Source organism: Notamacropus eugenii, chromosome 7 (assembly GCF_028372415.1).
Source record: "Notamacropus eugenii isolate mMacEug1 chromosome 7, mMacEug1.pri_v2, whole genome shotgun sequence".
Lineage (NCBI taxonomy): Eukaryota > Metazoa > Chordata > Mammalia > Diprotodontia > Macropodidae > Notamacropus > Notamacropus eugenii.
In genome coordinates, this window is record NC_092878.1 from 116,181,066 (window position 1) to 116,205,074 (window position 24,009).

The 24,009-nt window shown below is 35.8% G+C and overlaps 1 protein-coding gene across 6 annotated transcripts in view; it reads left to right on the forward strand.

Annotated features, from left to right (window-relative positions):
• The window catches only part of CAMK2D (calcium/calmodulin dependent protein kinase II delta), a 334,877-nt gene that overhangs the window by 221,226 nt on the left and 89,642 nt on the right, over positions 1-24,009 (forward strand). For all 6 annotated transcript variants that reach the window (XM_072624938.1, XM_072624941.1, XM_072624939.1 and 3 more), the window contains 2 exons: positions 17,352-17,417; positions 20,843-20,915. In XM_072624938.1, coding sequence (XP_072481039.1) covers positions 17,352-17,417; positions 20,843-20,915 — 139 coding nt within the window. The remainder of the gene's footprint in view (positions 1-17,351; positions 17,418-20,842; positions 20,916-24,009) is intronic.

The following is a 24,009-nucleotide window of genomic DNA, read 5'->3' on the forward strand; positions in this document are numbered from 1 at the left end:
TCTCTTGGCCAAGTGGAGGTGGGACAGTATAACCTCCAAGAGGTGATCACACAATGCCCACAGAGGATGTATTTGGTGATTCTCCTGGTCACAGATGCATGGGCAAACAGAATAGCAGTATTTCTTGCTCCAGAGTCCTCCTGCAGCTCCTGGGTCCTGGACATTTGGCATCATATCAGTGTGTCTCTCACACTAGTCTGTTCTCTTCCAACCCCAGCATTGAAAATGACCTGTGATGAAGGATAACCCTGTAAAATTCAGCTGTCACAAACGTAATGCTGATAAGCGTGGCAGATCCACAAGGCTATACTCTGGCTTGGGATGCCACTGCTTTATCCTTCTCCATTCACCTCTGCCACATCCCCTGTATCAGAGTGCTGGTGATTTTGGGGAAACTACTCAAGTTTGATAAATGAATTGATGTTTGCTACATAAATTTTAAAAGATTCTTGTCTTTAGTTGGAGAAAATTGGTTTGATTTTGTCCCTTGGAAAAACTCTTGAAATTAGATAATTATCTTGTATTCTTCTATAGTATCTTACATAAAATTGTGATTGATTGTTGGAAGTTATCAAGAGAAATTAGAAACTAATTTCTTGCAAATAATGGGCCTGGATTTTTCAGATCCCTACTTTATAAATCTGAAAATAATTTGTGTCCTATCTGTCGTTTACTTTGGTCTAGTCACAACTTCTTTGAATCCCTAATCACTGATGTGTAAAAGGGGGATAATTACAGGTCTACTGCCTTCCTCTCAGGATCATTGCAGGAATCAAATGAAAAGATAATGTATGCAAAGTATTCTATAAACTTGAAATTCTGATTTAAGTAATCTATTATTATTAGTTTAGATATGAATATTCTACTAGGATCATAGATTAAGAGCCAGAAGGGATAAATTCAACCCTCAATTTTTCTGATGATGAAAGTGATGCAGAGATAATAAACAGCAAAGTCATAAATTTTGAACCCAGGTCTTCCAATCCAAAATCTAGCACTCTTCCCACTTTCTACCCAGTTGTGCCTGCACATTACATATATATATATATATATATATATATATATATATATATATATATATGCATACATGATATCCCAAAAAGCTGAGTTCACTTGAAAACTTTCATAGCTTTACTAACTTAAAACTTCACTGATACATTTGAAGCACCCTGTATGTAGAGATAATGACAGAGAAACAGCTCTCTCTTTCTCTCTCTCTCCCTATACATGTATATACACATGTATATGTATGTGTGTACATATACATCTATTCATGTATGTATATGTATGTATATACACATGTGTATGCATATGTATACGTATATGCATGGATATACTCATATATGTGTATGCATGTATACATGTATGCTTGTATTATGTAAAATATTTCTTACACATCTATGTACAGTATACACATAATGTATATATTTGGACTTGTCCAAGAGATATAGTAAAGGGACAAAGATCTGTAAAAATTTCCGTTTTGTAGATCACTATAATATTGTAGACCATAATGAACAAACATACAAATACACACATACCTACTCATCCCCCTCAGTTGTCTTATATTCCTCTGTCATCAGTGTGATTTTTATTACTTTTTTAATGTTTAAAGTCCACTGATATTGGATATTATACTTTAATAGCATCAAGTATTCTTAACCTTTCCTCCTCTCCAGTTTAGATGATGGTACTGCAAAATAGCTTTGCACATTCTGTATTATTGTTTATGGACTTTTTCATATTTTAAGTAATAGCATTTCAAATTTTGTTACTTTGTTATGGGGGATGATGAAATGAATTTTTGAAAATTGATTGTTGAACTTACCAAATGAGTATTTCTGTAAATAAAGGAGACCAGGGAAAAAAAGATTGTATATGAAACTGAATTCTGTCACAGATTTTTTTTGTAAGTGTATATTACATTTAACAGAGTAGTGGCAAAACTGTGGGGCAGCTAGATGGTACAGTGGATAGAGCACCAGACCTGAATTCAAGATCTGAGTTCAAATCTATCCTCAGACACTTATGATTTATGTGACCCTGGGCAAATCATTTAACCCCTACTTGTCTCAGTTCCATATCTATAAAATGGGAATACACTGGACAAGAAAATGGCAAACCAGTCCCATAGCTTTGCCAAGAAAACACCATGGACAAAAGTCCATGGGGCCACATAAAGTCAGACATGGCTGAATGACTGAACATTCAAGCAGAACTGGCTTGCCTGCCTGTGAACTTTCTTCTGCTTCTTTCTGAGCATTTTATCTCAATGATTTATCACTAATTGATATCCTTTTCCTTTCATTTGTGTCCTTGATGACTTTTTTATGCCATTTGTCATATGCAGGTTTGTATTACATTCACCATGCTCCTTTTCACTTTTAATTTCATTCTTCCAAATCATGGTTTCCAGTGATTTACAATCATAGAGCATTACCAGAAGAATACTGCCATTAAGCAGATGGATTTTTGCCCATGCAGGAGGTTGGGATGCTTCAAAGCACTGTATTATTTTCCAGTCCCTTCCTCCTATTCAATTCTGGATGCAAGACATTGTCCATCTCCCATGCATGTCCAAGATATACACAGTGATGGATTAACTCAAACATCTGTTCATCCAAATGTATTTCATAATATGAGCAATATTTTTTTTTCAACCAGCTTTACTTTTCGGCATGGATGATCAGGTCAATCTTTTCTAAATGATTGTGGGTGATGACGAGGCTTTGTAGCTTTCTCATTTTCAATGTCAATAGGAAAAAGACAAGTGTAATTAAAATTATTTGGAGAAGCTTTGAGTTCATAGGAAATCTGTCTTCCTTTTGTGCAATACATCTTCTATGATACTGTGGAGATATAGTTTCAGGAAATTATTTCAGGAAATAGAGGCTGGTTATGATCATAGTGGTGAGTCCAACAGAGTAAAAAATGATTCTTTTTAGTGAGGCAATCTAAAAACCAGAGCGATGTTATGACCTTGGTTCAAGGGAAGATATATAATTAAATCCAAAGACCCTGTTGTCCATGGGGTTTTAGCAAAAGATTCAGTAGACTTGGGGTTTGCCTTTGGGGTCCTGGGTCCGAATCTCTAAATGAGTCCATGAATTTTAACTACATCTCTTTCCACATAGATTCTCATTTCTCTGTGCTGCTAAGCAGGTTTTTCAAACATGGAGGTCTGTAACTCCCACACATTATCAGTCAACGTTCATAGTCAGTTCTCTAAAGCTAGTTTGATCTCTCATTCAGACAGCAAAGGTTATGTTATGTTCACTTATCTAGTAAGAAGAAAAGTGGCCTATCTTCTATGGACAATACTACCTAATCTTTCTTTCCACTCATCTTCATTTCAGGCTACTGTAGGTCATGACTGTAGTTTTTCAATTCCCAGATTCTTTTGAAAGAGCAATAGCAAAAAATCTGTGGTCTGACAAGTGGTCACCTCACACATCCTGTGGTGCACAAAGATGCTGAATTCTGACTTTTTGTTCATTAGCTAAACTGCTTGGTAAGCTTTTCCTTGACTCATCCACAGAAGTTAGGCATTCATTCTTATAGGATCTGTAAACGTTGATCTTATTTTATCTGTGAGGAACTTTTAATCCCTTATGATTGCCATAGTGTGGTACCAAACAAACTTTCTGAAAGGACTCATCATATTTTATATGACTGCATTCCCTGTGGTACCCAGTGTATTGTCTTGAGTATTCCCATCAGAATAAGCATTAAAAGGGACCTATTAAGGCCAGGCACTGTGCTAAGAAACAGAGATACAAAAACAAAAATAAAAACAATCCCTTCCTTCAAGGAGTGTCCATTCTAGTTAAGGAGATAGTAGGTATGTAAATAAATATAAGAAAATTTTGAGGGAGAGATACTAGCAACTAGGGAATCAGAAAAGGCTTTATGTAGAAGCAGGCACATAAGTTGAGTTTTAAGGGAAATTAAAGATTCTAAATGGAGGAAGCAAGAAAGAATATTGCAGGCACATGGGATAGCCAGTACAAATGCATGGGGTCACAGAAAGTCAAACATGACTAAACAACAATAATTGAGTTTACTTAGAGTTGAACTGCCTTTTAACATATCAGCCTAAGTTGACATATGTACTATACATATCGTGACCAACAAAACATTTTTCGAGAGTATTATTAATGTAAAAAGTCATTGCCTGTGTTATTAAGAAATGAAAATATTATTTCTCTTCAATTAAGCATCATAATTCAAAAGTCAACATTTTGGCTTTCATGATAATTTGGACTTAAGACAGGTTGACATCTCTTTCTATTCTTATTTTTATTTAGTTTTTCATTTTTTGGAATGATAAGATATGTCATCCAGTTGGCCATGTTGACAAAAAAGAAAAAGTTGAGGAGCCGCAAAAAAACAGGCACATTAATACATGATTGGTGGAGCTGCAAATTACTTGGCCTAGTTAATTCTGAAAGGTAATTTGAAACTATGACCAAAAAGTTACATACTCTTTCATGGCATACCCTTTCATGCTGGGGTGGAATGGAACGACATTGTGCTATAAGAAATAAAGAAATGATGAAACAGGTGATTTGTGTGGGAAGGCTTGAGTCTGCTATTGCAAAATGAAGTGAACGGAGCCAAGACAATATTTTGTACAATAACAACATTGTAAAATGACCAGCTTTGAGAGATTTAGGTACTCCAAGCCACTCAACAACAAGGGTGACTTTAAAAAAACAAGTTTTAAAAATGGGATACATGTTTTTCAACATGGTCAATGTGGACATTTATTTTACCTGGCTACGCATATTTGCTACAAGAGTTTTGTTTTCCTTTTATTTTTCCTTCGGAAGGGGAAAATTGAGGAGGAGAAAATAAATGTTAATTATTTGGAAAAGATAAAAAGAGGGCTTTTGAGCTAATTAGAAGTGAAAATAGAACTGAAAACAAGTACATGAGCAAAGCTAATTTCAGAGAGAGCCAAGAGGAAGATCTGCTGAAGAAACTGAAGGTATTCAGCTTGGAGAAGCAACACAAAGGATGATATGACAACGTCATCAAGTATTTTCAGGGCTATCATATGGAAGAAAACTTGGAATTTTTCTGTTAAGTCCCAAAGGGAAGAACTGGGAACAATGGACAGAAGATTCAAAGATTCAAAGAAGTCAGTATCAGGAAAAAACTTTCTAACAGAACCATCCATGTGAGGTAGCAGGTTCTCCTCTTTAGAAGTCTTTCAGCAGAGCCTGATGATGACTTGTTGGGGATGTTATAGTAAAGATTCCTTTCCACATAGAAGATGGACTCCATAGGTCCTGAGGTCTCTTCAACTAAGATTATACGATTCTTTGGTTCATCTGCTATTATCAAATTATCTTTGTTTATTCATTATAGTAGATCTAATAGCACTACTATAGTGAATTACATCTTATGAACCCAAAATAGAGACACATGATCTTACAAAAAATTGTTCTTTCACAAGGCATCATTAAAATATGCTTTCTGTGGTTCAGAAGAAGAAATATGAAAAGATACTTCCCTCCCATGCTTTGCAGAAGTAGGAGGTCCATAAGTGTTATAAATGTAAAGATCAGACTCTCTCAATGTAAAGATCAGCTATGCTGATTTTTTCTTTTAGTTATTTTTCTTTTCTTTTTGAAATATAGTCTTTATTTATTTCACTAAATATTTTCCTATTTCAAAAATTAACATCAAAATTTGAGTTCCAAATTCCCTCCCTCCCTCCTCTTTCCCCTTGAAGGCAAGCAATTTGATATTGATTATACATGTGGAATCATATGAAACTTATTTCCATGTTGCAAAGGAAAGTACAGACAAAAAAGCAAGAATAATAAAGAAAATTAAAAATAAAAAGTATATGATCTGCATTGAGAGTTCATCAGAGTTCTCTTTCTGGAGGTGGGTAGCATTTTTTATCGTGGGTCCATTGAAATTGCCTTGGATCATTGTCTTGATCAGAGCAGCTAGGTCTTTCACAGTTGATCATCTTTATAATTGCTGTTATTATGTATAATGTTCTCCTTGTTCTGCTTACTTCACTTTGCATGAGTTCATATAAAGCTTTCCAGGTTTTTTCTGAAACCATCCTGCTTGTCATTTCCTTCTCCTTCTTCGATTTCTTTGGGGTAAAGATCTGATAATGATATTTCTAGGTCAAAGGATATACATACTTTTATAGCCCTTTTGGCCTACTTCCAAATTGTTCTGCAGAATGATTGGATCAATTCACAATTCCACAAACAGTACATTAGTTTCCTGATTTTTCCACATCCTGTCCATTATTTGCTGTTTTCCTTTTTTGTAAGTGTGAGGTAGTATCTTTCTTGTCTTTAAAAATACTATTTGTTACATGGAATGACTCTGGGATGAGGAGGCAGAGACGTAGTGAAGGAAACCATAGTAATATAAAAATACATTAATTTTTTAAGACGTATACTTTCTTTTCTTGAAATTAGAACTGTCCTGCACATATCTCAAGCTAGGAATCTCAGCAACTGGGAAGAGAGGGCAGAATCCTCCAGGAAGTATACTTGTGACCTGAAGTTTCAGGGAGAGAGAGTTTACTCATGTTTATAGTTGTCTCTTTTATTACCAATGTCTATGTTCCCTCACGCTTTCTTGGGGTTCATCTCCTTCAATCTCTATGGGGTCATACGCAGATGGAAAACCATAAAGCAAGAGATGCAGGATTGTAAATCTCTGGACCATAAGAGCAAGGAAGTGTATGCTCTTACATGTTTATACTTTGGAAAGAGCCTCAGCTGTCCCACCATAATGATCACTCTGGTCCAGAAAAGTTAGTATGCTTCGCTACTATAGTCATAACTGCTGACTCTCAAAGCCTAATTACTTCTTACTCTGTGTATGAACAGGAAAGAAATAGTGCTAAATTTCTCTTTTAAGCACATCTTAGCTGTAACTAAGCAGATCCTACTAAATGACACCTGCCCTTTAATAAGCACACAATAATTACTTTTGCATTCATTCATTAATTCATTCATTCTTATTAGGATTTATTATAAGTCCCTGTTCCTTTGAAATCATTTGAACATTATTTGTCCAATAATAACAAAACCACCAAAAAAATAGGTCTGTCCTTGATTTTATAGACTAAACAAGTCTGGGTTTTCTTTTTTTTTTTTAATGAAATATTTTAATAAGCTTCCAGAAAACTGGGATGAAAGCAAGCAGAAACAGAAAGGGATTTTTGGCCAAGTAGTGAAGTAGAGAACAAAAGAAGGAAGCCAGTGTTTGAAAGAGGACATCTGAAAAGTTTCCACTAAACTGAAAAAAACAAAGATCCTTCGAACCTTCCCATCCATCTGAGACAGAGGGATGGCAGCCTCATTCAGAGAAAAGAGCACTGGATTTAGTGAGAGGACCTGTGTTCAAATCCCAGCAAAACACTGCTGAATATTTGTATAACCTTAGGCAAGTCTTTTCATCTTCCTGGACCTCAAAATGAAGTATGGTACAGTAGACTAGCATTGGACTAGGTAACCTCTGAGTTCCTTTCTTCTGATTCTAAATCTATGACCTGGATTCAAATCTCAGATCTTCCACTTAAGTGTAAAGAATTCAATGAAAATGGAGATTGTTGTAAATATAGGTCAACATGATAAATATTTTAAACTTATGTACAAAAAAAAATGAAATCCATTGAATAAACCAACAGTCTTATATGCAAGTTCTTCTAGAATCCGAAGTTTGAGAAGGCTTACAATGAGCACTGAATATTCCCAAGTTCATAGATCTGAAGAAATATTTTATTCCTAAAAAAACCTTATTCTACACCCCTTTGTACTGCTGGTTGACATTCTATTAACTAGGATTCTAGCTTTGGACTTAAGATTTTTCATGGGTAGCTATTTGATCCACACCTCCTGCTTACAGATTCAGGAACATCTTTACCTATCAAGTAGGGTACATATACAATTATACATAGGGAAAACCAGTCCTTTATGCTTTACCTGAAGTTGGAGGTAGCCCTTAACAATGTCTCTATAATAAAGATAGGAGTGCCATCCCATAGAGCTGTGACCTTGTTGTTTTATTAATATAGTTGTGTGGTCAACTTCATTCTTTTCTAGCTAATTTCCCCCAGCACCTAGAGATTTTGCCTCGGATTTTTACTGACATGAGAGGCAAGATAGAGTAATGGATGAAGAGCTCACCAGGGAGCCTGGATTCAAGTCCTTCCTCTTACACATACTGGCTATGTGACCCTGGGCAAATCATAACTTCTCAATACACCAGACAAAACTTTAAGTCTATAAATTGTAGAGCAGGTGATGACCTGCATTGATAGAGGGTATTTTCTCATCCAAGGAAAGTTACTTATATACTAAGGAAATTTCATATCTGTTCCAAAAGAAAAAAAAAAGAAAAGGAAAGGAAAGAAAATGCAAGACTTGGATTCATAAGGCTTCAAGCCCAGGTAGGAGTGTCAATCCCAAGCATATTACTAAGAAGACACATCCTAAAAGAGGATGCACTTCTAAATGCACTGGCATTTATATTTTAAAGCTCTTGAACCCTACTTATATGTAGTTCAGGTTGCATTAGCCTCACAGGAATAGTTGTTTTAGTTGATTCCATTTTACAAGTAAGTGGGTTGCCTTTGGTACAAGTAGCTATTGTGAGTTAGAAGTTGTCTACTTCAGAACACATGGTCCCAGATGCCTTCTTTGGTAAGCTTTTCATATGTATTCCTTTACAGAGCATGATAGTCCTGCAAAGAAAAGGGATGAGATGGCAGCATGGTTCTTTATTTGTGGTTTAGAAAATTGACTCAAGCCATAAATCTAAGACAGTCAGCAACCTTAATAATGTGTAGATAAATTCATGTTTCTTTAATTTCTGTGTAGATTTCGCATGATATTATGTACATACTGGCTCCCTTGCTTCAGTGAAAACTCCTTGTGGGCAGAGAACCTTTCATGTTTATCTTTGTATCCCTAGTGCTTAGCACTGTGCGCCTGTCACATAGTAGGCTTTTCATAAATGTTTGCTGATTGATTGATCAAATAATGGATGGCACTTGGATCATTTTTATTTATTGCCAAGAGATTCATATAGACAGATTGCAGTTAACACCTGTAAGACATTTTCAGAAAACTAAGGCTTCATGAGCAAATCTACCTCTAATATTTGTAATTTGTGTCTCTGCTAAAACCATATAAGGATCTACAAAATTTTCAGCTAAATATAGATACTATTTTCCATGTGGTAAACTAAGAATTTGAAAGATTTGCTTAGACACTGAAGTTGCTTCAACCCAGCTAAGTTATTAAACAAACTAATTTAATTTAGCCACAGTGGTATTTTTAGTAAAAGAAAGCTTTTTTAACATTAACAATAAAAACCTCCTTTCCCAGGAAGATCTGTATGGTTTATAAAATGCGGATAGCTTAGCATTCGCCAAAGCACTGTTGGCATGAGGAAAATTTAGTGATCGTTTTTTTCTGAGAATTCCTTCTAGCAAAAGGATGACTGTGCTTATATGTGCAATACTTGTAGTCATTTGAGAGACTTAAGAGAAGTGGTGCTGAATTAGGTTTGTGCTTAAAATGTCTTTCACATTGCTTATAATATTAGAAAATAGACTCATGTAGGGTGTGAGAAGATATGGTGTGGTCACTGTATGTGAGTTTGTGATTTTTTTTTAAATGTTGCCTTTTAAAGAACAGTGCTTTCATGTTTCTGAGGTTTGATTTAAGTTAATTGAATTCAAGATAAATAGATCAGTTAAAACTTAAATCAGCTATAATACTGAAATTATTTTTAGTTACCTAAAATTTTCCCCTCTTAGTCTTATACATTTTTTTTCTTTTCAGACTTTAAAAAATCTCCAATCATTAAAAAAAACAAACTACAGTATTTAAAAATAGGTTCTGCATCTCTTTCAAATGATGACAAGTAAAGTTTGCGTAGCACTTAAAGGACTTTACAAATATGATCTCATTTGTATACGCCCTATTCTAATCCTAGTTACAGTAGAGTCCTAGGTTTAGATTTAGATCTTCAAGAAACTAGAAATCAACGAGCCTGCCTGTTCTTTTCATAGAAAATGAAATTTAGGTTGAGAGGCTTTGGGGGTGGGGAGAGAGAAGTCAACAAATGACTGACCTACAGCCATACAGGCAGGAATGACAGTATTTGAACTCCTATCCTCTGAGTCTTTGCCACTATATCATACTTCATCTTGAAACCAGCCTCAACCAGGATCATCACCGGGCTCCAGCCTGTATAACCAGGAGTGAGGGAGCATGGATATAATGTGTCAACAGGTGACAGGCTGTGACTCCCGTCCAAGGAGGCAAGACAAGATTTAGAGTCATAGAAGATACACCAGAGATGGAGAGAAGGCCATGGAGAAGCAGCTGTGAAGATGCCAGTTTGCTTGAGACTGTTGGCTTTTCTAACCCACTTTACTACCTGGGACTAATGAACATCAACTGACTGACACTTGAGGCACTGATTGTATTGTGTAAAATATCAGGGTGATTGGTGATTGTGAAAAGTCTCCTTGCCTGGGAGGTGGTGGTCCTTAGGACAAAGAAATTAGCATTGGCATTCTCAAGACTTTGACAAATGACCATCAGCACTTACTGGTTTCTTAGGCAGGAAGAGCAAAATTCACTACTTAGAGATAGGAAGATAAATGATATGGAAAGCAGAAAAATGCCTTTTTAGTTCAGATATAGGCCATTTTCTCTAGGCAAGCACATCCCAGTTTTTAAGGTCTGGACTTTGCTGTTTTACTTTGCTTCTTATAGCTTAATTCAGATGGTGCAAATGTTCTTGGTTCTCTACCCTTGTAGGCTAATGGTGTAACTGTTCTTGATTCTGTACCATTATAGGTTAGTGGGGCAAATGGTGCTGCTCCTATACCCTGATAGGTTAATGGTTAAATGTTGTTGATCTTATACTCTTATAGGCTAGATGGTTTCAGTGTTAGTCATCAAGTTGAAGATTAGGTGGGAATGTATATGGGTCCCTTTCTCCCCAATTCTTGACCTTAGCCAGGCAACCTTTGATTTTGCTGTCCTAACTGCCTTTGTCCCAGGGGCCCAGTCATTGTTTAGTATAACATAGGAAGCAAGAGAGCTGAGAACTATTGTAGTAAAATTGACTCTTATGCTGCCCTAATGTCCATTCATCCAACAAAGAATTGACTCTAAGCGAAGAGGTCTAGTAAATAGAAAGCTGACCTTGGAGCCAGAAAGACCTTGGTCCAAGGTCTACCTCTCACACAAATTGATTTTGTGACCCTGAACCAATCCCTTAATAGATGGGGGGTCAGGCAGCTCACCAAGACCTTAAGAAGAAGCATAGGGTCACTTCTCACATCAGCAATACCTGGATAGGAGTTCTACTAGCTTTGTGATCCTGGAAAAGACATTTAATCATCCCTAGGAGACTTTTCTAAGATTATAAATGGCAAAACAATTACTGGTCTGCTTTGACAGATAAATTTTCCTCATCAGCTGTTCCCTATACCAATGAAAACGTAGGTCTAGTCCATAAACAAAATCCTGTATACGTAGGGGCCTCTGTGGGAGATGGACAGATATATGTATTATGGTGCCTTTAGACAGCGATGTCAAACTCAAATAGAAAGGTATTCCTGACTTAGAAGATGACAGATAAACATTATTTATATTTCATTGTATTTTCATAAAGTTAGTTATATATCACCCAGTCATATTTTGATATGGTTTGGGCCACACTTGGACATTTTGCAGCTGTATGCAGCTCATGGGAGGAGAATTTGACACCTCCATTGTAGGACAATATAACGTAGTTGAGGGGATAGAGCATGCACTCAAACCACAACAGTACAATATATAAGTCCTCTAATTGTCCCCTAAACCCTGAGGTTCTTATAATTCCTTGCTTAACCTGACCCCTACTTCACTGTGTTGTTTCAATTCTAAATCTTTCCGGTAACCTCATTCTCTTGCTGTGACTTTTATTTAGCATCAGACCCTACAAAAATTGTCTTTGCATTTCAATTCTAGTTGTATAACCCCCATGATACACATTTTCTTTTCCCTCAGTTGTCATCCCAGGCTACCTAAACAGTACAAAGGAGTTTGGTCTTCTGATTCTAGGTTTAGTTTTCAACCTTCTCAACCCAGATTTAATGCCTTATTTTTATATCCACACTGTTATCTGCCCACTTTGTAGAGTTTTCCTGCATTTGCCATGAGAGGATGGTCCAGAGCAAACTTGTCATCCCTACCAGGGAAGCAAAGGATATGGCTTTTTTCTTTTGGTTGGCTCATCAAGTAACATCTTCTTCATCCAAGAAGAATAATACTCTTTCTTTATTGTCTGTAAACCCTATTATTGATGAAAATTATAAATTCTTCATGGTGGATACCATACCTTTTATGTATGTTATTACTAATTTTTAATAATAAAAATTAATTTCAAAAATTTAATAAAAAATTTTTAAGGGAGCAGTTGTAGTACCAATTACAGCACATTGCTTTTTATGCAAAGCAATATATAGGTACAGATATATAGATATATTATGTATATATATTATGTATATTTTTACTTTGATAACAACCATGTGAGAGACTTAGACTCTCTAAGTCTTGGACTTAGAAGGCAAAGTATCATGTAAATTTAGAGTAGACTTTAGGTAAATGACATTCAGTAAGACTGGGATGGGTCAGAATGGTTTTTGGTACTTAACAGCCAACCACATCATAGGAGGGTATGGATGGATAGTGTTTCAATTAGGGATGGAGTTGCATGCAGCCTCCCTTACCAAACAGTCTCATGAGTCTGCTTGGAGGGTTGTTGCCTACACAAGCATTAGGATGCACGTTCTAGTTGAATCTGGGGGCCCTGCTTTACACACAAAGGGCCTACTATGGCAGCTGTCATGTCAAAGGTAGGGCAATAGAGTTAGGTAAGATGGAGTACTCTGCCAAGAAACATCTTTAGGGAGTTCTCTAAGAAAGCCTGATCAAGATGAGAAAGGTGAAACTGCTGCATCAGCAAACTTGTGGGGGAGTTTCACAGCCAGTTCTAACTAGAGCTGAGTTCAGTCTTGTCTTCCGTGTTCCCAACATGTTGTAACAGGAGCCAAGTCTGGAAGAGGGGGGCCCTAGGCTCATCTGTCTGTTCAGAGAGATGTCCTCAGAGTTAGGAATGCATAAGTTCAAGTCCCAATGGCTTTGTGAACCTTAGCAAGTCACAACTTCCTTTGTCCAGTACTCTTCAGACTATAAGTAAAACAGTAGCTAATCTGCATTAATGAGTAGATTTCCTCACTGGAGGTTCCCTACACTAGTGGAATCATAGGTTCTCATGAAAACAAACAAACAAATAAAAAAGCATATTTTAAAGTAAATCAACATCTCTAATCCTGACAGCTCATAAAAGTTCCAGACTCATTTCGAGCAGCCTATAGTTCATGATAACCTACATGTCCTATAAGCATCTTGAAGTTAATATGATCCAAACTGACCTTGTTCTCTTTCCCCAACAAGACTGCTCTGACTTCTGATTTTGCTTTTTCTGCTTCTGGCACTGTCATTTGCTGGGTTTCTCACATCTGAAATGTTTATGTTTTATCCTTCTGCCTTATCTCACTTATCCAATCAGTTACTAAATGCCATTGACACTGTCTCTGAAATATCCATGAAACATTCTATCTGTTATCCTTTGCTCTCAATATGTTGCTAGCTGATCTTTTCCTCCTGTGTCATACATTTCCAAATTTTATTTTTTATGCTAATTTTAAGACATAATGGAAGAGAAGGAAGGGAATAGCTATTGATATAATGCCTTCTACATGCCAGGCTTTGTGATAAACACTTCACTCATTTGATCCTTGTGACCATCCTGTGACATAGGTGATCACATACATGATCATTGGTAATATTCTATGGCCCACTTTCACCCACTGATTTTTGAGTGACTCATAATTTTGATTCTTCAGCATCTCTATAATGGCAACCACATTTATATAATGCTTCAACGTTTACAAACAACTCTGAAAACATTATCTCATTTGATTCTCAGAGAAACCCTGAGAAGTATGTGATATTATCCTCCACCTTTTATGTGCTATTATTGTTCTCATTATGAGAAAATTAAGGCACACAAAGGTTAAATAACTTGCCTTGGGTCATACAGCTAGTATATGTCTGAGATTGGATTAGAACTCGTCTTCCTGATTTCAGACGCAGAGCTGTATCCACCGCACCACCTAGCTCTGTCATGCTCCATGATTCATAGCCTTGAAGCATTATTAGGAGAGTTTTACTGTTCAAAAGACGGGTTTTCATTTCCAGAAATTACCTGAGATTGTCCAAAGTGAATTACATTGTTCCCAGTGCAATTCATCCCACTTTAATCCTCATTAAATTCTGAGTTAACACCCTATCCATCTATATTGCCTGTCCAAGATGTGTATCAGATTAAACAAACCAACTGCCTATGACATTGCATATGGTAGTCTGATCAATAGACATTCTTCTTCCAGTTTTTTTCTCATTTAAATTGTTAGGCTACTCCCTGGAGTTGTCATGGATCTCATTAAGGAGACTATGAATTATTTAGGGGCTTGATACATTCAGTTTATCTGCAAGCATGGGCATCCTTAGGACCTTGTGATCCATGGGAAATCTCTTTTCCATTTAGTCTTCACACAAGACATGCATCTCTATGACAATGAAGAACAAACACCACCAACAAAAAAAATCTCCTGGATACTGTAGTTTAATATCTAAGTACTATGTATTTTAGTATTATAAACACTTAATGGTAGTTCTTAACCTTTTTTTTTTTGGTCATGGATCCCTTTGGCAGTCAAGATGAAGCCTACATATATACTTTCTAAGAATAAGGTACATAAATGCATAAAGTAAAATACATTGTATTGCAGAGGAAACAATTTATGTTGAAATAGTTATGAAATTATATAATTTTTTAACGTTCATAGACACCAGATTAGAACTCCTGATCTGAAAGAGGATAAGACAGATAGTAAACACTGCTAGATGTGAGAGAATGAGAATGGCTCTCCCCGGTCTTGCACTGATAGAGGATCAATGACTAAAGTTATCTTAATGGTTGCATTATATGAGCCCAAAATATACATGAAGGACACTATTGGAAGAGAGCATTTTAAGGCTTCATTTTGTTCAATTGAGTCAACATTTTTTTAAAATCATCATCCAAAATGATCAAAATAATAGATTCTTACCTTTTCTGCACTTTTCCATCAGTATCCTATATCTACGAAGATATGGCCCTTTGTACAAAATCATTTCTAAAAGCTTCAATTCAATTCTCATTTTCATCAAGGACACTGTCATATATATGTGTATCATTGTAACAAACACTTTGTAGAAATGAGAGACTAGGCATGGAGGTCGGTAGTCATTGGCATCCATCTTCTTGATTGCCACTTGGAGGAGAATGATTGTTCCATTTGTGATTTTTCCATTTGTTTTCTTTCTTATCCATCTTCAAATGGCTTAAAAATATAAAGAAAAACATTTCTTTCAAAATTATTTTGCCCACAATGTGGGTTTGTTCTGAAAATAATACAGTATCAATGGGGAAATGTTGTAGACTATAAAAAAGTTGTTTGAGTTTTTTTGGCTTTTTTAGTATTGAGTTATTTAATACTTCAGGAATCCATGATGACATAGTGTGGGCATAGTTAAATTTTTTTAAGGATAACTTTTTCTCTGCTGTAGATTTTTTATTCCTATCAGGATTATTGGAAAATAGTTTCATTTTGAAAAAGGCTATTGGAAAACAATCTTAATAATGCAGTGTTTAATGGTGGGCTTACTAATAAAATCTAGTAGGAAATTGTGTGTTTAGTGTTATACAACTTGTTGCATTGCAGAATCAAAGAATCAGTAGGAAACTTTAGCTTTGTAATCTATTTTGAACTATTCAGCAAACCATCCAACATCACTGTAATACAACTCTCTGCTCCAAACACTGATGCCAAAGAGGTCAAAGTGGATCAGTTCTATGAAGACCTACAATATCTTCTAGAAATAGCATCAAAAAGGGATGTCACATTCATCATAAGGAACTGGAATGCTAAAGCAGAAAATTTAAAAAATAATTGGAATAACAGCCAATTTCGGCCTTGGAGTACAAAATGAAGCAGGACAGAGAGTTATAGAGTTTTGGTGAAGATAACTCGCTGGTCATAACAAAAGCATTTTTTTCAAGAACCCAAAAGGCAATTTTACACATGAACATCACCAGATGGTCATATCAAAATCTGATTGATTATATACTTTGCAGCCAAAAATGGAGAAGCTCCATATAGTCAATTAAAACAAGACCTGTAGCTTACTGTGTCTCAGACCATGAGCTTTTTATTGCAAAATTCAGACTTAAATTGAAAAAAAAGTAGGGAAAACTATCAGACCACATAGGTATTAGTTAAATAGCATCCCTTATGAATGTGAAATAGAAGTGATCAATACATTTTTAAAGGATTAGATATGGTAGATAGAGTACCTGAAGAGCTATGGGTGGAGATTCACAATATTGTACAGGAGGGAGGCAACAACACAAAACATTCCAAAGGAAAAGAAGAACAAGAAAGAAAAATGCCTGTTTGAAGCTTTACAAATAGCTGAGGAGAGAAAGCAAAAGAAGGGGAAAAGTATGCCCAACTGAATTCAGAATTTTAGACAATAGCCAGGAGAAATAAGGAGTTTTGTTTAGTTTTTCAATGAGCATTGCAAAAAAAATAGAAGAAAAACAATAGAATGAGAAAGATGAGATCTCTTCAAGAATGTTGGAGATATCAAGGGAATGGAGCATTTCATGCAAAAAGTGGGTATGATAAAAGACAAAAATGATAGGGATTTCACAGAATTAGAGATTAATAAGAGGTGACAAGACTATATAGGAGAAATATACAAGAAAGGGTTAATGAAACCAATAACCAGTTACTATTCTAGAGCCAGACATCTTGGAGAATAAAGTTCAGTGGGCTGCAGGAAGCATTGCTAACAATAATGTAACAGAGGTGGTGGAATACTAGCTGAGCTGTTTAAAATCCTAAAAGATGATGCTGATGAAGAGACAGGCCAGTAACATGAGAATGGCTGTGGCAAAATTCAGACTTGACCAATGCAAAATCTGTAAGCCTCATAAAAGTCAACTCAAATCTTGACATTCATTTGAAATCATTCTGATTTTCTTTATGCAGCGGGGATAATTTTGTTAGTTTACTTGGAAGGTTGTTGGGGAAAAATTCTCAATGCAAAATGATTTCTTTTTGAAAATCAGAAGGTAGGTTTGTTGACTTTTTCCTGAATTTGCTACTTTATTTGTCTTTGCAGAGTCACAGGTGGTGAGCTCTTTGAGGACATAGTGGCTAGAGAATATTACAGTGAAGCAGATGCCAGGTAAGTGACTCCTTTATAACATTCCTGTTTACATTTGGCCTTTGGAATCAAGTGTTATTTGTGTTAATATGGACAGAGTCATCTCATATTTGGTGCCTTGAGAAACGATATTGAGATACCTTGGCTTTTTGTCACCATTAAGTGTCTCCCTACTGATATCTGTAAATTCTGAGGTTCTTTAGGAATACTTTTTTTTTTGAGGGAAAACTAATCCATCTGCTCTACAATTAAATTCTTGTTCTCATTAATAATCCAATCTCTTTAGGCATGTGCTCAAACAGGCTGCTAAATGCCTTCCAACTTTAAATCGATGTATGAGCCTATGTCCTAATTTTGAAATCCTGACACAGTGAGGAACATTTGTCCTTCCTCTCAGTCATTAAAAGTGTAATTAAGAAAATATTCTTATTTCTACACACGTGCTCTTCACATGGTTGTCACACAGAATGAGATGTATGTTGTCCTGGCACATGGGTTAACATGAATTTTTATATATTCAATAGCTATGGATGACAACAGACAATAATTTCTTTTATCCTATGAACAAACACTTGTGTGTATATGTATGATCATGATCATCTGCATACACACATCCCAGTTAATAATTCAAATTTCTTTTTTAAAATTTAACTCCAATTTGTTTTTTAAAGTTGTAGAGGGAATTGACACTCCTTAGAGTGTTTTAGAGGACTGATTAAACACCACCACCACTTAATTTTTTAAATGTGAAATTTTTACAACATTACCATAGTCAGATGAAACTGTCCAGTAATTGACAATGACAAATTGGGAGTCAGTTTTTTGTTTGTTTATTTTGACCAAACAAAACAAAGCATCATCTTCAATAATGCCACCAAAACCAGTTTTGGAGATAACCACATGCCTACTTGCTGTTGGAGAAAAGTAGAAAAGACAACTCATTTTTTATAAATTTTGTCTTAGGAGACTTCATTAGGCAAATCCTATCAGTGATATTTCAGCTCAATAAATGTATGAAGCATGTACTATGTATAAGGCACTATGCTTAGAGTTATTAGAAAATTTAGACCAGAAAACATTGAAAGTGTGAAAGACAATTGTCTCCAGAACTCCTGTCATTCAGTTTGAATAATTTATGGTGAGCATTAACATTTAAAGTGACAGGTATACACTGAAACTGACTCTTCTCCCTTCTTCTCAGAGGTGGGAAATATTCTGAATTTTTTCTTTATCATCACTGTATGTCTGATTAGAATAGGGTATCACTCCCATGAAGCCAGAGGCCTTCATACATGTTTCATCCTTCAGTATTAAAAGTCGAACATTATTGTAGGAGAAGTACAGTTAAGGCACAAAAAGGAGACATTCTCCTCCCCCATCCAAACATTAATCAAATTTGCAGAAGACTGACCTGGAAAGGTTTTCTTTTATTTTTCTGCTTTTCCTCATGCAGTAGAGAACTAAAGAATACTTTTGCTGGTAAAAAAAAAAATAGAGGGGAAATCTCTTCTTTAAATCCTGTAATTCTCTAAGACTCACTTTTGAGTGTTATTTCACATAAGAAGAAAAAGTCTCTAGTGTCCTGTCTTTAAATCTTTGACCTAATTCTCAGAAAAGATCATCAGACAATTAATTGTAGACATGCAGGATCAACCAAAAGCAATCTTTAGAAATAAGCCCATAAACCCATTGCTGGCCACATTTTTTCCCCAGATTTCATGACAAATTTACCTTTAACATGCATTATTACTGATTTGCTTTATTGTTCCCTGTTTTTAAAAGTATCTTGTATACCTTTGAGAATGAATGTATTCATTAAAATAATGCAGTTTTATACAAAGTAACATTGGCATTAGAGACTAAGAATTTTGGAATTATTTGCAAAAAGAATCATGCTTTTTTTTAAGTAATGAGATGAACACTTCAGAAAGTGATTATATATCTATGTATGTATATATATATATATATATACATATATATATATATATATATCTTTAAATGGGAATAGCCATCCCAAAATCAAATAATTGCAATCACTTAAAAATGCTGTATAATTTTTAAAAGCAGCCATCTATAATACAAATGCAAAGATATGTTTCTTGTCCTCATGATCAAATTCTTAATTTTAATGTAGCTATATGATTGCAACACAGTTTATTAAAGGCACAATTTGCTTTGTAGTACAGTTTTATGCATTAATGGAATTAGTGAATTTTTACCATTTTAAATGATAGATACTAGATATGTGACCCTGGAAAAGTCACTTAACTTCTTAATGCTCCGGGCAATTCTGTGAGACCATCTGTTGCAGATACTAGCCTTCACTGAAGGACAGACTTTCTTCATCTGGAATTTTCCCCTGTGAAAGAAATCATAGGTCCCCAGTCTCTGTTCTGTCCTAAATAAAAGAAGTGAAGCTGGCTCCATCCCCACCTACACATGAGTTGCGTAACAAAATTTACGTGTGACTGACATGTTCAACCTCCCAGTGTATTAATTGGTAGCTATTGGAAGGTACTATATAGGTGCCAGTCAATGATTTTCCCCCTAATTTAATAAGCATGCCATTTCTTATCAGTGAGCTTTTGACAGTGTAGAATAAATCATGGATTTTGACAGAGTAATAAGCAAGTTTTCTTTTGTCTTACTGTGAGGTTTATGACATACAGTATTTACTGTTACTCTCTTAGGTATTTCTTTTTTTAGTTAAGCATTTATAAAATAAAAACCATTTCTACCCTCTTTATCTTTGCCATAGCCCAGAACCATTGGGGATGGAGTTAGGGTTGGGGAATTAATGAGCAGAGCTTCTTTGACCAAAACTTTGCCTGTGCGATTTGGTGACTAGCATTGGTTTGTTCTCTAACCATCTACAAAAGAACCTTCTTTCAATTCAGAAAGATGAGCATTTCATTTTTTTCTCTTTTGCTTCACCTTTACCACCACTTCATCCATGTTTATCCTCCTGTTTTAAGACCTATGTTTTCTTGTGACCTCAGATTTTAAACAGTTTACTCTGTGCATGAGAAATGTCAATTTCCAATCTGCCCATCACTTCACAATTTCCCAGGATTATTGTTACGGGAAGTTTTAATAAAAAATTTTAAGAGATAAAGAAATAAAATCTCTTTGGAGAAAAATACGGTTTTTCTGTAGACTTGTATATACTAGTCGATTTGTATGCAATTAATGAGGAGCACAAATTGTTTTATCTGATAATGTCACAAATTCTCTGTCTAGTTGTCTTTTCTTTTTGTTAGATCCAGAAATTGCTTTATTTAGCACAATCCAATCCCAGTTTGGTGTAAAATTCAAAGACTCCTGAAGAGATGTAATGTGCATGTGTGTTTGTTTGTTTCCTTTTAACTCCCATTTTATTTAGTATTCAGTGTGATTATGTGCCTTTAAAATGTTCTCCCTTCCATTCTGCCCTTGTATCTTTGCAGTCATTGTATACAGCAGATTCTAGAAAGCGTAAATCATTGTCACCTAAATGGCATAGTTCACAGGGACCTGAAGGTCAGTATGCGGAGCCTATAAATATGATAAGCAGCAGCTTTCTGGGGAAGGGCAGAGGGTGGGTATCTAATATGGACCCCTTGCCTTCCCCCTTCCCCCCAAATGACTAAATAATGAAAAAAATGCATGATGTTTCTTTCCAGTTTGCTCATCTACAGGCTAAGCACACATCACAGCAAAAGGAAACTTTTTTAAAAGAAATTAATGCTCTGATTAAAGATTAGAGCTGTAACACAAACAATTCAACTTCTGCAATCCAATCCAGGGCAAGGGGAAGTTTCATCAGTTGTTCAGTACTGACCTAGAGATACCCCTGGGCTGTGATGTATGTTTGCCTGTAGATTTAAACACCACTTCTGTTCTGAGACCATGGGTTAGAGTAGGACAACAACTGGCCACACATTTGCTCTGTTAAAGTCTGAAAAACTGTCTTGGGCAAGAGGTATTAATTGTGAACTAAATGAAAACACGGGAGGTTAATCATCTACCCATTATGGAAATTTTAACTCATGAATGGAAAAATTGGGGGGAAACTAAATTTATATGTCCCAGAACACTTTTCTTTTCAATAACAAATTATGCAGTTGGCTTGGATTTTACTTGGATTTTTTTTTTTTTGCTAAAGAGCTTTTCCAAAGGACCTAAGCTCCTCCATGAAATCAAATGCATCCACCTTAATCATTCATTTGAGCAGGAAGTCTGGCAGCACGTGGCAAGCAGGATCCCAGTTCTTCGGACTTGGTGCCTGCTCTATCTGAGCAATATGTGTAGACATCTGGAGGTGCTTTCTTGCATCTCCAGTTCTTGGCTAGTTTTATACTTTAACCCAGTGTCTGTGAGGGTATACAGATAGTGAGTGTAAGCTTGGAACTAACACACGCCCCCTGGTGTTTGCATGCAGTCATTGCATTCAGCAGATCCTGGAGGCTGTGCTTCACTGCCATCAGATGGAGGTAGTCCATCGGGATCTTAAGGTGAGTAATGCCGTTGGAGTAGATATGACACCACACAGTTCCAAACTACTGTTCAGCTGCAATTATGCTCATAAAGGCAAAAAAAGCCACGAAACATGACTCATTCCAGGACTTCATGAAAATACTTTGACTCACCACAACCCACCTTTTACTACATTCTTTCTGTGACACATACTTGAGATTTACATAAAATCTCTTTTTATGAAGAGGAAAATAACATACTGCCATTGGCAAAGAATAGGATGAACTCTCCTTTCTTCTCTGAATGGGTCAAACCCCTGAATCGTCTTGCTTTAGGTTAGGGAGCTTCATTATCTGCCACTTCTACCCAGGAGTTGTTTTAGGATATATGTTCAAACAAGATTTACCCTCCACAACAAGTAAATTCTTTTGTACACTCCACCCGCTCTCCTGAGGCATTGAAGACAAGAATCTTGCCTCTTTACCCGCTAGAGTAAGCCATTGTTCCAAAGGACCTGTTTATGTCACACAATGAAGATTGAAGAGGTGACTTCCAATGACTGTTCACCTAATGCAAAGGTTCATGAAGGATGGCCTGTGTTATTATATACTGTTTTCCCATTTCTGTTCTCCCATAGTTGACATGTACACGTGGTGTTCATGGAAATAATGAATCAGATTGGATTGTACATTTCTCTTTTGAATGATACCAACTCAATGATTATGTGGACTACAGAACTAGTGACTTTAATGCAAACAGATATAAGATAGGTTGGTTCGCTTAGATTATAGGTTCACTTCAGAATATCATAATATTCTAGGCATGGAAAAATGTAGACAGAATGTGATTAAGGTACCTGAGCCTATGGAATTTTTTTGGCTCTTTCTTTCCAAAAAGTTGGCAAATGTGACTTGGAGTGACAGTATTTCTATGTGTTCAATAGGAGTGATTATTAATGGTAAAGGTCCAACTAGAGATCTCTGTCAGATCTCTTCCCTGTTCAGTGTCTTTATGAATAACTCAACATAAATGATATTCTGATCAAATCTCTCTACCAAAACTAGTAGAGAGGGCTAAGACTGTAGATGATAGAGTGAAGATACAAAAAGTTTGTGAAAGGCTAGCATTGTGGGCTGAATCTAAAAGGGTCAAGCTTAATGGAGATAAATGTAAAGTTGATGCAAAAAGAGATAGTTCCATGAATACCAAAGGAGGAGCATGGTAAAAAGGATCTGTTGGTCTTAGTAGCATACAAATTTAGAAGTAGTGGTTCATGTGATGGGAGAGAGAAAAACCAACTGCATTTTGGGCTACATTTATAAGTATATACTATGCAATGAATTTTCCTATACTATCTCATGTAATACTGTACTGTACAATACTATACAATTTTTTGTCCTGAAATATTTGAAAGACTAATTTACCAACGAGTGGTAATATGTGCAGACACAGTCCATCTGAAGGCAGTATAGCATAGTTTCTTCAGTGTTGTTTGGCTGAGACCTCAAGTGAATAATTAGAACCGAAGGATGAATGTTATAGCAAGTTAGATTTATAGTTTAATACAAGGAAAATTCTTGTCTAGTGGTTAGAGCTGTCCACCAGTGGAATGGGGTAGCTATGTTAGGAAGTATGTAATGATCTTCATATTGTCATCAGAGATCATCAGGACATGACAGAATAGCAATTGTATAAAGCTTTTCTGTGTTCTCACCATCCATGGTCTTTCTTCTGAATTTGCAATGATGAGGGCCCCACTGAGGGTTATGTTGCAGTCATGCCCTATGAGAGATTAATGTTTGAGTTATAAGTAGACTGTATGACCTTTAGACTTCCTTCCAGCTCTAAAATTTTATTGTTCTATGCTGTATTTTCTCAAGTAGAGACACATAAGTCAGGTGACATTGAGTTGAAGAGGTTGTCTTTGCATTGTTGAAGTTAACTCCTCATCAACAAGGTTAACAAGAAGGAGATTTTTTATGGTTGGGATGATGTGTTTTTAAAAATTCTCTTTTTTTATTGTGAATTTGACAATTATCAGCAAACACAGACATGACAGATCACAGTTTTATATTCAGTTCTCTTTCTGGTTCTATGTAGACTGAAAAGTTTGTTTGCTGATTATTGTCAAGTTCACAATAATAAAAAAAAGAAAAGA